The following is a 15,767-nucleotide window of genomic DNA, read 5'->3' as shown; positions in this document are numbered from 1 at the left end:
TGGGCTATCTCATCTATGAGATTTATTATACAAACCTCATGGTAACCACTAAACAAATAATCAGAAGAGAGAGACATATGATAAACAGAGAAAATTGAGAAAACTATCAGAGAGAACTACCAAACTGAACCAGTAGTCCCAAATACACAGGACAAGAACAAAGGAAAATACAGAACAACCAGAAAATGACTGATAAAATGGCAGCATTAATAGCCCTCATATATCAATAAACACTCTAAATGTAAATGGATTGAATTCCACAAACAAAAGACAAAGAGTAGCGGGATGGATTCAAAAACAAGATCCAACAATACGCTACCTTCAGGAAAAACATCTCAGCTCTGAAGACAAACACAGGCTCAAAGTGAAGGGATGGAAGACGATACTCCAAGCTAACAGCAAACAAAAGAAAGCAGGCATTGCCATACTTATATCATACAAAGCAGACCTCAGGATAAAACAGGTAATGAGAGAAAAAGAGGGGCAATATATAATGATAAAAGGGACACTCCACCAAGAAGACATATCACTTATAAATATACACGCACCCTACACAGGAGTTCCAAAATACATAAAGCAATTATTAACAAATCTAAAAAGAGATATTAACAACAACACAATAATAGTAGGGGACCTTAACACCTCACTTACATCAATGGATAGATCTTCCAGACAGAAACTCAATAAAGAAATAGTGGAATTAAACAAAAAACTAGACCATATGGACTTAACAGATATATATAGAATACTCCATCCAAAAACAGCACAATACACATTCTTCTCAAGCGCACATGGAATATTGTCAAGAATAGACCATATGTTGGGAAACAAGGCAAACCTCAATAAATTTAAGAAGACTGAAATCATATCAAGCATCATTTCCGACCATAATGCTATGAAACTAGAAATCAACTATAAGAAAAAAGCTGCAGAAGTGACAAAGGTCTGGAGACCAAACAACATGCTACTGAACAACCAATGGACCAATGAAGAAATTAAAGGAGAAATCAAAAAATATCTGGAGAAAAATGAAAATGAAAATACACCATACCAACTCATATGCGATACAGCAAAAGCGGTCCTCAGAGGAAAATTCATAGAAATATAGGCCCACCTTAACAAACAAGAAGAATCCCAAATAACCAACCTTAAACTACATCTAACAGAATGAGAAAAAGAAGAACAAACAAAGCCCAAAGTCAGCAGAAGGAGGGAAATAATAAAAATTAGAGCAGAAATAAATGAAATCGAAGCCAAAAAAAAGTGGAAAGGATCAATGAAACGAAGAGCTGGTTCTTTGAGAAGATAAACAAAATTGAGAAACCCTTAGCCAGACTCACTAAGAAAAAAAGAGAGAAGGTTCAAATAAATATAATTAGAAGTGAAAGAAATACAAAGGATTTATAATATAAAGGATTATAAGAAAATACTATGAAAAAGTACATGACAACAAATTGGATAACACAGAAGAAATGGATAAAGTATTAGATTTATACAACTTCCGAAACTTAATTAAGAAGAAACAGAGAATGTGAACAGACCAACACAAGTAAAGAGATTGAAACAGTAATCAAAAACCTCCCAAAAAATAAAGTCCAGGACCAGATGGCTTCTCTGGAGAATTTTACCAAACATTCAAAGCAGATTTAATATCTATCCCTCTCAAACAATTTCAAAAGTTGAAGAAGACAGAAAACTTCCTAACACATTTTATGAGGTCAACATCATCCTGATCCCAAGGCCAGACGAGGGCAACACAAAGAAGGAAAATTATAGGCCAATATCGCTGATGAACATAGATGTAAAAATCCTCAACAAAATACTGGCAAACCGAAAACAGCAATACATTAAAAAGATCATACACCATGATCTATTGGGATTTATACAAGGAACTCAGGGATGGTTCAACATCCACAAATCAATCAATATGATACACCAGATTAACAAAATGAGGAATAAAAACCACATGATCATCTCAATAGATGCTGAGAGGCATTTGACAAGATCCCACTTTCATTTATGATAAAAACTCTCAACAACATGGGTATAGAAGGAAAGTACCTCAACAAAATAAAGGCCATATACGACAAACCCACAGCCAACATCATACTCAATGGAGAAAAACTGAAAGACATTCCTCTGAGACCAGGAACAAGATAAGGGTGCCCAGTCTTGCCACTCTAATTCAACACGGTACCAGAGGTTTTGGCCCGAGCCATTAGGCAAGAAAAAGAAATAAAGAGAATCTAAATAGGCAATGAAGAAGTGAAACTGTAGCTGTTTGCAGATGACACTATTTTATATATGGAAAATCCTAAAGAATCCATTGGAAAACTATTAGAAATAATCAACAACTACAGGAAAGTTGCAGGGTACAAAATCAACTTGCAAAAATCAGCTGTATTTCTATACTCTAATAAGGAACTAACAGAAAGAGAACTCAAGAAGACAATCCCATTTACAATTGCAACAAAAAGAATAAAACATCTAGGAATCAATTTAACCAAGGAGGTGAAAGACCTATACAATGAAAACTATAAGACATTATTGAAAGAAATCGATTATGACATAAAGAAATGGAAAGACATCCCACGCACATGGATCAGAAGAATAAACATAGTTAAAATGTCCATACTACCTAAAGCAATCTACAGATTCAATGCAATCCCAATCAGAATCCCCAGGACATTCTTCACAGAAGTAGAACAAAGAATATTAAAATTCATATGGGGCAACAAAAGACCCTGAATAGCCAAAGCAATCCTGAGAAAAAAGAACAAAGCTGGAGAAATCACAATCTCTGACTTCAAAATATACTACAAAGCTATAATAATTAAAACAGCATGGTGTTGGTACAAAAACAGACACACAGATCAATGAACCAGAATTGAAAGCCGAGAAATAAAACCCCACATCTACAGACAGCTAATCTTCGACAAAGGAGCTAAGGACTCACAATGGAGAAAGGAAAGTCTCTTCAATAAATGGTGCTGGGAAAACGGGATAGCCACATGCAAAAGAATGAAAGTAGACCATTATCTTTCACCATACACAAAAATTAACTCAAAAAGGGTCAAAGATTTGAAGGTAAGACCTGAAACCATAAAACTCCTAGAAGAAAATATAGGCAGTATGGAGATTTCTCAAAAAATTAAAAATAGATACACCATACGACCCAGCTATCCCACTACTGGTTACTTATGCAAAGAACTTGAAATCAACAATTCAAGGAGACTTATGCACCCCTATGTTCACTGCAGCATTATTCACAATAGCCAAGAAGTGGAAGCAACCCAAGTGCCCATAACTGATGATCGGATAAAGAAGATGTGGTGTATAAATATACAATGGAATACTACCCAGCCATAAAAAAAGACAAAATCATCCCATTTGCAACAACATGGATGGATCTTGAGGGTATTATGTTAAGCAAAATAAGCCAGACAGAGAAAGACAAACACTGTATGATTTCATGCATATGTGGAAGATAAACTAACACGTGGACAAAGAGAACAGATTAGTGGTTACTAGGGGGAAGCGGGGTGGGGGTGGCCATAAGGGGTGAAGGTGCACATTTATATGGTGACTGACAAATAGTAACATACAACTGAAATTTCACAATGTTATAAACTATTATGACCTCAGTTAAAAAAAGCATTTACATAACAGAACATGTTCTGAGTGGCAAGTCTGTGCTTGCAGCCCATGAAAGAGAGGTTTTAGGTGAACCTTCAGAAGATTAAAAATATGCCTGCTCAGACAACCCCGAAGTGGAGAACATATCTGTCAACTGACATTCAGCTCCAGACGCTCTATCCTCTGAGAGATCTACCTCTCAAGAGCCATGTCCTGCCTTCACAGGTCCCATTTAGGTCACTAGAAGGACAGAGCCCTTGCCTTCTTCCCAGCATGGGCTGAGGAGCACAAAAAACATTCCACCTTGCATTCTGTCCTCTGCTTACAACACTGTTATCACCATATATAAAAACTCTTAAGGAATTTTCCCTTAAAAAAATGTAAGGGTAGAAAAGTAAGAAAATGTAAGAAAGATAAAGATGTGCTACAGAGAAACATGGAATAAGATTATGGAGCCTCATGTCAGGAAGAACTCTTTTAATGTACTCATGCAAACAAAAACCTGAAAAGGCTATTTTACAAAAACGTCATCAAGAACCTGTGAATACGGCAGAAAAGAAGTATAGGCTTTGAACAGGTAGCCTCAGCTGCATCATCAAATCCTTCTCCCACCCTCACTGAGAGACTGAATAAAAGTTCGGTGATGCCCTCCACGCAGTAGTACTAAATCAAGTGGTCTGTTACCACTGCTGTTGTGGTTATTTTTAGACAGCAGTGAACTGTGTAATCAGGAGCATCACTGATCTTTTCCCCAGAACGACTCCAGGCAGACCTGGACAACAGTAACTGAGGGAGTAAGCTCTGCCTACCCAGGAGCTCGGGGGCTTCCACGGTTTTCTCCTCGATGAACGTGTTGTAGCACTCCAGCGCCGCCAGAAGCATGTCCATCCACTGCAGGGCAGCTCTGAGACTGAACGGCCCTTGCAAATGGAAGAGTGTTGGCTGAGCAAGGATGCCTGACGGCAGACCACAACCTCTTCCTCCCCCCTCAAACGTGTTTATGAGAAAGGAAATATCTTCTTTCTTGATAATATCTTTCAGCCATAAAAAGGGGGATTTGTTGCCTTCAAAAAGAAACAAGATTAAAACACACATATAAATAACTTTCACATAATTAAAATTATTTAACCTAATCATTGACTGATTAAAAATAGCATCCCCCAATAATAAAAAACAAAAATTAAAAGTCCAATATGTTAAAAAAAAGTAATCACATCAGAACAAGACTGGCAATATCACATTATTTCAAATATAGTTCTCCGTAGAAGTCCCACATACACCACCTGTCAGAGCAGTAAAATTTCAAAATGATACAGGATAATCTTTGTTTTAACTATAGCACTCACAACTTGTTTCACTATAATTACTGCCAAGAAGGTATTTCCACCGAAAGCCATTCTCTTCAGTTTCTTTAAACATAAAAATAGTTGGACATCATTTGAGTAACTATAAACTTCATACTCTTTCCTTTGCCTTTTTTCTTGAAAATTACTATTCCGTTTTTTAAGGAATGAACACAAACAGAGCACTGTGACTCTCCAGCTCCCTGCTACGGGGACTTGGCCTTTCTGTGTCAGTTTCCTCTTCTGTAAATGAGAATCACAACAGTCTCCACCTCTGAGGTTGTTACAAAGATGAAATGAATTAAAGTTAATATTTGAAAAAGTGCCTAGACTAGCATCTACTACAGCAAGTGCAGTGTTTATTAAATGAGAGTCAAATGAGCTGCTTTTTAAAAGATATTTTTCTTCTGGACATTAATCATTTTCTAAATTAAAGAAAAAAATATTAAATCATATTTTGTATGCTGTAAAATCAGTGGCTCTGAAAAGGTCAAGTCATTCTGACTGTAATGAAGTTAGAGAAGAATCTAAAACAGCAATTTGTAATATATTAAGAAGAAGATATTGTGTCAAAAAATACCTAACACAAGCTATATAAGTAAAAGATTAGTATGTTTTCAGGGTTTGTTTTAGAAAGAAATATTAAACTTCACTATTTTCATTAAGAATAGACAAAGAGGGGCCGGCCCGGTGGCGCAAGCGGTTAAGTGCGCGCGCTCCGCTGCGGCGGCCCGGGTTTCGCTGGTTCGGATCCCGGGCGCGCACAGACGCACTGCTTGGTAAGCCATGCTGTGGCGGCGTCCCATATAAAGTGGAGGAAGATAGGCACAGATGTTAGCCCAGAGCCGTCTTCCTCAGCAAAAAAAGAGGAGGATTGGCGGATGTTAGCTCAGGGCTGATCTCCTCACAAAAAAAAAAAAAAAAAAGAATAGACAAAGAAAATAAAACTGTAATAATGACTGAAAAATAATAAGATATTTAAATTCTGCATCAAGTGCCAGCTAAGAGTGACAGAAGAGAAAGTATAGAAAGAAAGCACACAGAAGCCAAATCTAGAGAAAGAACAAGACAAGGGAAGAAGAGTAAAAAGAGAGACAGGCCTGAGACAGCAGGAAAGCACATTATTTCTCTCTTACTCTCCTCCTCATGACTGTGGTGCTCTATCACTCTGGCTTTCCATCCAACATGTTCCCATTCACTGAGTGTCAGCACTCAGAAGCCCCTGACACATCATAGGGACATTCCTGCACCTGTCATTATGTCCCATTGATCCGGATGTTGGTGCTCGGCACCACCACTGCATATTGCACTCCTTCAGGATCTAAAGACATGCTTAACACTGTCCCTTAAAAACCACTGGGCGAAAAGATACAGAAGAGATAAGCAGACACACCACTGGAGGTCACAGAAGAGCTAAGTCAAGGAATACTCATCAATTGTACACAAATTATATGTTGGTAGCAGGGCAAGGTTCACCTACTACTTGGCATCCTTTGTTTAACAGAAACAATTTTGAGCTAGAGCTCTATTTATTTCATTGAAAATATACAAGGTTCTTATTATAGGCAATCAAGAAGAAGAGCAATAGAAATGTCTGGGATCAGTCAAGTTGACATCACTGGAAATCTTTGTGTAAGCTACAGGAAAGCCAAAGCCAGCCCTGGTGGTCTAGCAGTTGAGCTTCAACACTCCTATCGCTGCAGCCTGGGCTTGTTTCCTGGTCAGGGAACCACACCACCCGTCTGTCAGTTGTCATACTGTGACAGCTACATGTCGTTGTGATGCTGAAAGCCATGCCACCGGGATTTCAAATACCAGCAGGGTCACCAATGGTGGGCACGTTTCAGCAGAGCTTCCAGACTAAGATAGACTAGGAAGAAGGACCTGGCCATCCACTGTCAAAAAAATTGGCCATGAAAACCCTGTGAACAGTAGCGGGCATTGTCTGATAGAGCGCCGGAAGGTGAGAGCATGGTGCAAAAAAACCAGGCAGGGTTCCACTCTGCTATACACAAGCTCACTAGGAGTTCAAATTGACTTGATGACACTAACAATTAAAGTAGGAGAGCCAGAAACCCAAGTGTGAGGTACGGTATGCCAACAAGTAGTTCCACCTATGTAATGTCTGGGCCTCAGTCTCCTATATAAGTAAGGAAAACATGCACCACCCCTCAGCCCATCTACTCTTCACTGACTTTACCAGATTGTTGTGAGAATGACTTAACATATAAAACAAACTTCTTTAACTAAAAGCAGTAAGTACTAACAAGGTTTCTTAAACAATTCTTTAAATTAAAAATACAAATATAGATTTCTACTATATACAGAAAATTATAGTAGATAATTATATACTATATAAATGTACATGTAAATTTATATAGTGTATATGATGTATACACACACATATATAATGTATATATACTATATATAGTATATATAAATGCAGATTTATATAGTATATATAATATATACTATGAATACAATTATGATATATAGTATATAACATTATAATATATTCCATGGTATAACAAAATGCAGAAGCCTCCTAAGATTTAGAACTACATGAAGTAATTTTCACTTCTTCCATGAAGAAAAAGCCCAAACGTAGTACTCCATCCCCTGTTCTAAAGAGAAGTGGCTCTCTCGCACAGTTTTAGTACACTGTCACCTTTCTCACCCAGATGCGCAGGCCACAGCATGTCTTGGTTCTGGACCAGTGCACAGTGCACTTGAGGTGCAGAGCCAGGGCCTGGGTCTGTCCTGAGGCACAATTTCCCCATACCTAAGCTACTAAACCCAGGTTTGGACTTACTGGAGAAAACAGAACAATATATTTATTCCTGAGAAGCAAGTCTATAAGTACCACTTAATGGTTAAAGTGTAGTAATTATTGAAAAGCATACTTTCATTGCTTTCCTTTAATATCACAATGATCTGAGATCATTCAGACTTAGGAGTCTAACGATTTCTTTTTAATTACATGTTGAATTAAAACAACTGCATTATTTAACTATTAATAAGATTTCTAAACCTTAATTGAATATCATGTTAACAATTGCAATGGCCACCCAACTCTTCTTTATTTCTTTTAAATGGGATAGAAAAGCAAAAATGCAGTGGAATAAAAAAAGATACTGGGAAATTCTAAATTTACTTCCTCTGTATCATTTGACTAACATCAAAATAGCATGTTTTCCTTTCCTTCTACTAAGCTTTGAGAAGTGTACAGCCATAATTTATCGCTTGTCATACAAATGATCTGTAATCATTATTGAACATACTTATTTTTTGTACTTATTAGAAACGTATTATTTGTTACTTTCATCTAAACAACGGAAAGATCACGTTTTCAATAAGTGCGCATCTCTAAACGTCTGGTAAAAGCAAAACCCATCATTTATAGAACATACCTGGCAATAAAGGAACAAATTTATAAAAGAGTTCTATGGATTTGTGTCGACATTCTGTCTGGGGCCTCCCACAAGTGGTTAAAAGCCACTGGACCACATCCAATAAACACAGAGATGTCGCAGGTGGAAAGCCTCTAAATGGAGAAAACACACCATATTTAATATACACCCCAGCATTTAGCATTTAGCTGACCCAAGAGTCTAGAAATCATGCACTCAATTTTGCCACAGTGATACAAGTAGAGACCTCACTAAAAGTCATTCAATTTATTTTTAATGTATTGTCATTAGAATACAATAAAAATGTCACAGGTTAAATAAGTCCCAAATGCTGCTTAACTTCATTTTTTTTAATTAAGGGAAAATTAAAAAGCATTTCTTAAAAGAACAGCATCAAGTATTTTCATGTTTCCTTTTCAACGTACCTTAAAACAAAAAGGGGTTTAAGATCTAAAGTAATGTTTCTCAAATTGTGGTCCATGGACTGGCTGCATCAATATTATCTGTAAATCAGGCAGAAATGCAAATTCTCGGCCCTACTCCAGACCTACCAAAACAGATTCTGAGGGCAGGACCCAGCAACCTGTGTTTTTACTAGACCTCTATGTAATTGTGATGTATGCTCAAGTTTGAGAACCAATGATCTTGGGCGGCCCGGTGCCATAGCAGTTAAGTTCGCACATTCTGCTTCAGCAGCCCAGGGTTCGTAGGTTCAGATCCCGGGCACGGACCTACGTACTGTTTATCAAGCCATGTTGTAGCAGGCGTCCCACATATAAAGTAGAGAGAGATGGGCACAGGTGTTAGGCCAGGGCCAATCTTCCTCAGGAAAAAGAGGAGGATTGGCAACAGATGTTAGCTCAGGACTACTCTTCCTCACCAAAAAAAAAAAAAAAAAAAAAACAACCAATGATCTGAAGAGATGTCATACGTTAATGGTAGAATTTAAAAGAATCAATTTTAAAACAACAGAGAAAATATTAATGTCCAGTTTAAATGGGCCAATGCTTCTGCAGAGCAGTGGCCACCAGCAGACACTAGAGTCGCCCAGACACCCTGCAGAGATCCGGAGGGGCTGATGCGTGGCACACCCCACCCTGTCTGAGAACAAGACCTTGCAGGGATGCAGATGAGAGCAAAGAGGAGAAACCACTGGTCAGTAACCCAGCCTTGGTTTTGAGCAGCTTCATTTCATAACTCTATAATTTCATGTCTATCAAAATTCTACTATTTCAATATTTCAGTTCTTATATTTCAAATTCACTCCATAATAGTTCATATATGTCTTAGTCAAATAATTCCATATCAAATTTGTATCCAAAATTGGTGCAGTAAAATAAATGTCTCAGTTACAAAACTAATTTTCAAATTTTATCCACTATCCCAACCAAGATCAAACTTATACCTTAAACCAAGCATTGTAAATATAAAGCTTTTTAACGTCTTTAAAAAATTGACTCTTCACACTTGCACATATTCCTTGTTTAGAAAATTAATTCTTTATACTTCCACAGATTCCTCCCAAATTCTCCTTTATTAATTCAGAATTAGTTTTATGTTAGGAAAAAGAAAAAAGGAAAATGAAGCAATATCACCTACCGTGGCAAACGTCGTTTTTTTGATTTGTTTAAAGAAACGTGCTTCTTCTCAATGATACGCCTGAGGTGATCAATGGCATCACAACATTGTTCAATTGTACCTGTTCTCAAGTACAAAAATATATTTCCAAAGAAGACATATAGCTGATTATTATTAATAAGTTAGTATTACAGGTTTATTGGCCTGGTTTTTTAATTAAAAAGGTAATTTTACAATAGAGTTACTATCTTTTCATCCCTCAGAAAATCTAAATAAATGATTTACATTGCATGTCCAAAACCAAAACCAAACCCATATTTAAGACTGCAGGACAGTATGGTGCCTGTGCGTGTGCACACACACACACACACATACCAATACCACACCTCATGCGACTGCTCCACCAGCCCCCTCAGCCAGCCAAAGAACAGCCTCATGTAATGGATGTGAGATGGAAGAAACTCTGCAGCTATTACGAAACCCACATACTAGGCCAGAGCCTGTGAATCTCAATTTAAGGCTTTTATTCAAGGAGTCTAAGTTCCTTGACCTCCTCTTCTTCTTATGTAGGCTAAACTATACCATAGCTGAATAATACAGCCACTAAAGAGAGAGAACAGAAACAAAATAGTAAAACCATCCACAGACATTTAGGGTTATTTATGAAAGGAGCCTGACACAACTTATTTTGACCGCTGTTACCAACAAAAAGTTTTCTTTCTATGATTTTTAAATATGGTAGTGATTTTTAAGAGAATAAAGTTTCACTCGAGATAAATAAAGCAATTTTAAGCTATTTGATGGCAAGGACTAAATTTTAAGCATTTCTGCTCATAGTGGACTATCAACACAAAGGAGAATAGAGCTCAACCCATCTTTTAAAAAAAGAAACAGAAACCAAAATCTGGATAAGTGAAAGAGAAGTTCTGCCACCACAAAGCTGTGTGACCTAGATCACTCGCTTACATTCTCTGGGCCCCCCGTGCCCTGACTAGTATGGAGACTGAACAACGAGATCGCTAAGAAGTCTTCCAGCTCAAAAACTCCATCATGTTCCTAATAGCTTCTGGACAGAATTTAATTTCAAAGAATATTATTTATTACTCTCTTAGCTGCTTTAGACCATTTCCAACTTAATATCTTTTTATTAATTCCTAATTAATAATAGCTTTATCACAATCTTGTAATGAGACCTATTTTCTTTTCTTTTTTTTTTTGTGAGGAGACGAGCCCTGTGCTAACATCTGCCAATCCTCCTCTTTTTTTGCCAAGGAAGACTGGCCCTGGGCTAACATCCATGCCCATCTTCCTCCACTTTATATGGGATGCCACCACAGCATGGCTTGCCAAGCAGTGCGTCAGTGTGCGCCCGGGATCCGAACCAGCAAACCCCGGGCCGCCGCAGCGGAAAGTGCGCACTTAACCGCTTGCGCCACTGGGCCGGCCCCTAATGAGACCTATTTTCTACTTTCTAAATTGCCATTAGTGAGTTCAGAAACATTGACCACATGTCAGTGGTTATTATGTCCAGCTTTCTTTACATTGTGTGATCTGTACATTTTCACATTTTCTGTCACAATACTAACTGGCTGGCTTCATTGGAGCTTCCCTATAAAACTGTCCCACCTGCCCTGAGAAGGATCTCCAACCAACCAGGGGTCAGGTTAAGTGGCTGCCTGAGCCCAGGGCGACATGGTGAGGCTTTGAGGAGGAAGGCATGGAAGACTCTTTTACAAACTAGCTTTGTGGCAACGGAAGGGGATATCTCCCCTTCACATTTATCACCCTAAATGCGAGACATAAGAGCAGAAACCACCTTCTGAGAGAATCATCTGAGGCTTAACCCCAGTGGAAACGCTCTTAAAGACTGGTAAGACAAACAAGCTGGCATGCAAACAGAAAGCTCACAGAAGACCCACCTACGGATTTCTCATCTGCATGTGCTAAGGCCAGACTTTCAATATATGTTACCAAGGCTTCAAACACAAACTGTTCTACCAGAGACTCTTCTTCCCTGTAAAATAAAAAATATTGAGCCTCACCTAAGAAAATAATGAAGCAGAAATGATGATAAAAAAAGTAATATTATTAAACAAAATATACATTAATTAAATTTGTTTTTAAATGGCTCAAATGCTTTAAAACATAAAACAACGTAAAACACTTTTCAAAGAAGAAAACTTCCTCAAGAATAGACCAGAGACCACATAAACTGGAAGAGGTAACATGGGCTTTTTCTCTGTAAACAAGTACTGCTCCTCTTCGACCTAGGGAATTGTTCATAGCACACAACCACAGAACCATTGTTCTCACCACACTTCCACACACCTCACTAAAATTAAACATACTAGAGTGACGTCAGCATCATAGCAGAGTGATTGTCCCCCTCAGACTCTCCCACACCAAGATACAACAAAAAGGACATTCATATACCAAAAGAGGATATTCACACAGCACAAAAGACGTCTCAGAGACCCACACAGCCATACATTTGATGGTGGAGGTGCTGGACCCCCCGAGGAAGTGGAAGGAGGTAAGGAGAACTGCCCACCTTCACGAACGACAGCAACCTCAGGACCACGCAGCAGTGAGAGAGAAGCGGGGGAGTGGCGACCCTTCAGGAAAACTGTTGCTCTGCAAGTTCTCTCAGCCTGTGGGAAATTCCCATACAAAGGGGACTAAACTATTGCAGGGGTGTCTTCATCAAGCTAGCACCCCAGGAGAGCAGAAAGTGAGGGAAGAGTGAAAAGCCTCTGGGATCGGGCAGGTGAAAGAAAGAGCCCTTCCCCCTAGCCTAGCGCCCCAGCACCACTGGCCAGAGCACCTGAAGATTGCGGCAGGCTAAGAATACACAGCTCTTGACCACCACCTAGTGGTGGCAAGTGGAAGCGGCGACTAGATAGTTTCAGAATGAGGAAAAAGGAGCCCATGCCCTCCAGCAGTATGCAAAAATATATTAAATCTCCAGAATAGAAGGAAAATGACAAGCACCCAGAAATCAATCCTGAAGGCACAGAAATTTATAACCTAAATGACAGAGAATTCAATATAGCTATCATAAAAAAGCTCATGAATTACAAGAAAACACAGACAGACAATTCAATGAAATCAGGAATTTCTTCACAAAAGAGATTGAAACTATAAAGAAAAACCAATCAGAAATGTTGGAGATGAAAAACACAATGGAGGAGATGAAAAAAAATATGGAATATTTACAGAACAGAGCTGACAGAAAGGAGGAAAGAATTAGCATTATTGAGGATAGGAATGCAGAAATGCTCCAGGTGGAGGAGGAGAGAGAACTAAGAAAAAGAAATGAAGAAATTTCCCGAGAAATAGCCACCTTAGTTAGGAAATGCAACATAAGGATTGTAGTTATTCCAGAGGGAGAAGAGAGGGAAAAAGGAGCAGAGAGCTTGTTCAAAGAAATAATAGCTGAGAACTTCCAAACCTGGAGAAGGAGCTGGAAATACAAGCGAATGAAGGCAATACATCTCCTAAATATATCAACACAAAAAGACTCTCTCCAAGGCATACAGTAGTAAAGTTGGCAAAAATCAAGATCAAAGAAAAGATACCAAGGGCAGCAAGACCAAAAAAAATAACGTCAAAAAGAATCCAAATCAGGCTCTCAGCCGATTACACAGTAAAAACACTACAGGCTAGGAGAGAGTAGAATGATGTATTCAAAATTTTGAACGACAGAAACTTTCAGCCAAGAATACTCTATCCAGCTAAAATATCCATCAAATATGATGGAGAAATAATAACTATCCCAGATAAACAAAAGCTAAGTGAGTTCATTGCCACAAGACACCCATTACAAGAAATGCTCAAGAAGGCTCTCATGCCTTAAAAAAAGAGAAAGGGGATACAAAGCTTTGAGCAAAGAGAAAAACAGGCAGAAAAATATCAGAAAAATTGCAGCTATCTATCAGAATAGATTAGCAAACAGTTAATTATAACATCAAAGATTAAGGGAAGGAAAACACCAAAAATAAATATAACCTCATCATTTTAAACACAAAGTCACAAAACAAGATGGAATAACTTGTGACAATAATAACTTAGAAGGGGAAGAGGAAGGGGGTGGAATCGCCTTAGTGTAAGGAAATAAGAGGTCATCAGACAATGGGCTATCTCAGCTATGAGATTTTTTATACAAACCTCACAGTAACCACTAAACAAATAATCAGAACAGAGGCACATAAGATAAATAAAGAGAAAGCTAAGAAAACCATCATACAGAACTACCAAACAGAATTGGTGGTCCGAAACACATAGGATGAGAAACAAAGCAAATACAAAAGAACTGGAAAATGAGTAACAACAACATTAAGCCCTCATATACCAATAATCACTCTAAGTGTAACTGGACTGAATTCTCCAGTCAAAAGACAGAGAGTGGTGGGATGCATTAAGAAACAAGATGCAACAATATGCTGCCTCCAGGAAACACAGCTCAGCTCTAAATACAAACACCGGCTCAGAGTGAAATGATGGAAGACGATACTCCAAGCTAACAAGAAACAAAAGAAAGCAAGGGTGGCCATACTTATATCAGACAAAGTAGATTTTAAGATAAAACAGGAAATGAAAGGCAAAGAGGGGCAATATATAATGATAAAAGGGACATTCCACCAAGAAGACATAACACTTAGGAATATATATGCACCCAACACAGTAGTACCAAATTACATAATGCAACTATTAACAGACCTAAAAGGAGATATTAACAACAACACAATAATAGTAGGGGATCTTAACACCCCACTTACATCAATGGATAGATCATCCAGACAGAAACTCAATAAGGAAAAAGGACTTAAATGAAAAACTTGAGATGGACTTAATAGACACATATAGAGCACTCTATCCAAACACAGCAGATTACACATTCTACTCAAGCACACACGGAACATTCTCAAGGACAGACGACATGTTGGGAAACATGGCAAACCCCTATAAATTTAAGAAGACTGAAATCATAACAAGCATCTTTTCCAACCATAATGCTATGAAACTAGAAATCAACTACAAGAAAAAAGCTGGGAAAATGACAAGCATCTGGAGACTAAACAACATGCTACTGAACAACCAATGGACCAATGAAGAAATTAAAGGAGAAATCAAAAAATATCTGGAGAAAAATGAAAATGAAAATACACCATACCAACTCATATGGTGTGCAGCAAAAGCAGTCCCGAGAGGGAACCTCATAGCAATACAGGCCCACATTAACAAACAAGAAGAATCCCAAATAACCAACCTTAAACTACATCTAACAGAATGAGAAAAAGAAGAACAAACAAAGCCCAAAGTCGGCAGAAGGAGGGAAACAATAAAAATTAGGAGCAGAAATAAATGAAATTGAAGTCAAGAAAACAGTAGAAAGGATCAATGAAACGAAGAGCTGGTTTTCTGAGAAGATAAACAAAATTGAGAAACCCTTAGCCAGACTCACTAAGAAAAAAAGAGAGAAGGCTCAAATAAATAAAATTAGAAATGCAAGAGAGGAAATCACAACAGACACCACATAAATACAAAGGATTCTAAGAGAATACTATGAAAAACCATACGTCAACAAATTGGACAATCTAAAAGAAACGGATGAATTCTTAGACTTGTACAACCTCCCAAAACTGAATCAAGAAGAAATAGAGAACCTGAATAGACCAATCACAAGCAAACAGATTGAAACAGTAATCAAAAACCTCCCCAAAAATAAAAGTCCAGGACCAGATGGATCAAAGAAGATTTAATACCTCTCCTTCTCAAACTATTCCAAAAAATAGAGGGG

The 15,767-nt window shown here is 38.0% G+C and overlaps 1 protein-coding gene across 10 annotated transcripts in view; it reads right to left on the bottom strand.

Annotated features, from left to right (window-relative positions):
* The window catches only part of PRKDC (protein kinase, DNA-activated, catalytic subunit), a 194,384-nt gene that overhangs the window by 123,853 nt on the left and 54,764 nt on the right, over positions 1–15,767 (bottom strand). For all 10 annotated transcript variants that reach the window (XM_058564533.1, XM_058564542.1, XM_058564534.1 and 7 more), the window contains 4 exons: positions 11,887–11,981; positions 9,989–10,088; positions 8,390–8,523; positions 4,446–4,700 (listed from right to left, as the gene is read on the bottom strand). In XM_058564533.1, coding sequence (XP_058420516.1) covers positions 4,446–4,700; positions 8,390–8,523; positions 9,989–10,088; positions 11,887–11,981 — 584 coding nt within the window. The remainder of the gene's footprint in view (positions 1–4,445; positions 4,701–8,389; positions 8,524–9,988; positions 10,089–11,886; positions 11,982–15,767) is intronic.

The sequence above is a fragment of the Diceros bicornis genome, chromosome 21, assembly GCF_020826845.1.
Source record: "Diceros bicornis minor isolate mBicDic1 chromosome 21, mDicBic1.mat.cur, whole genome shotgun sequence".
In the NCBI taxonomy this organism is placed as follows: Eukaryota; Metazoa; Chordata; class Mammalia; order Perissodactyla; family Rhinocerotidae; genus Diceros; species Diceros bicornis.
The sequence above is the reverse complement of the archived record's forward strand: the minus strand, read 5'-3'. Positions and strand labels throughout refer to the sequence as shown.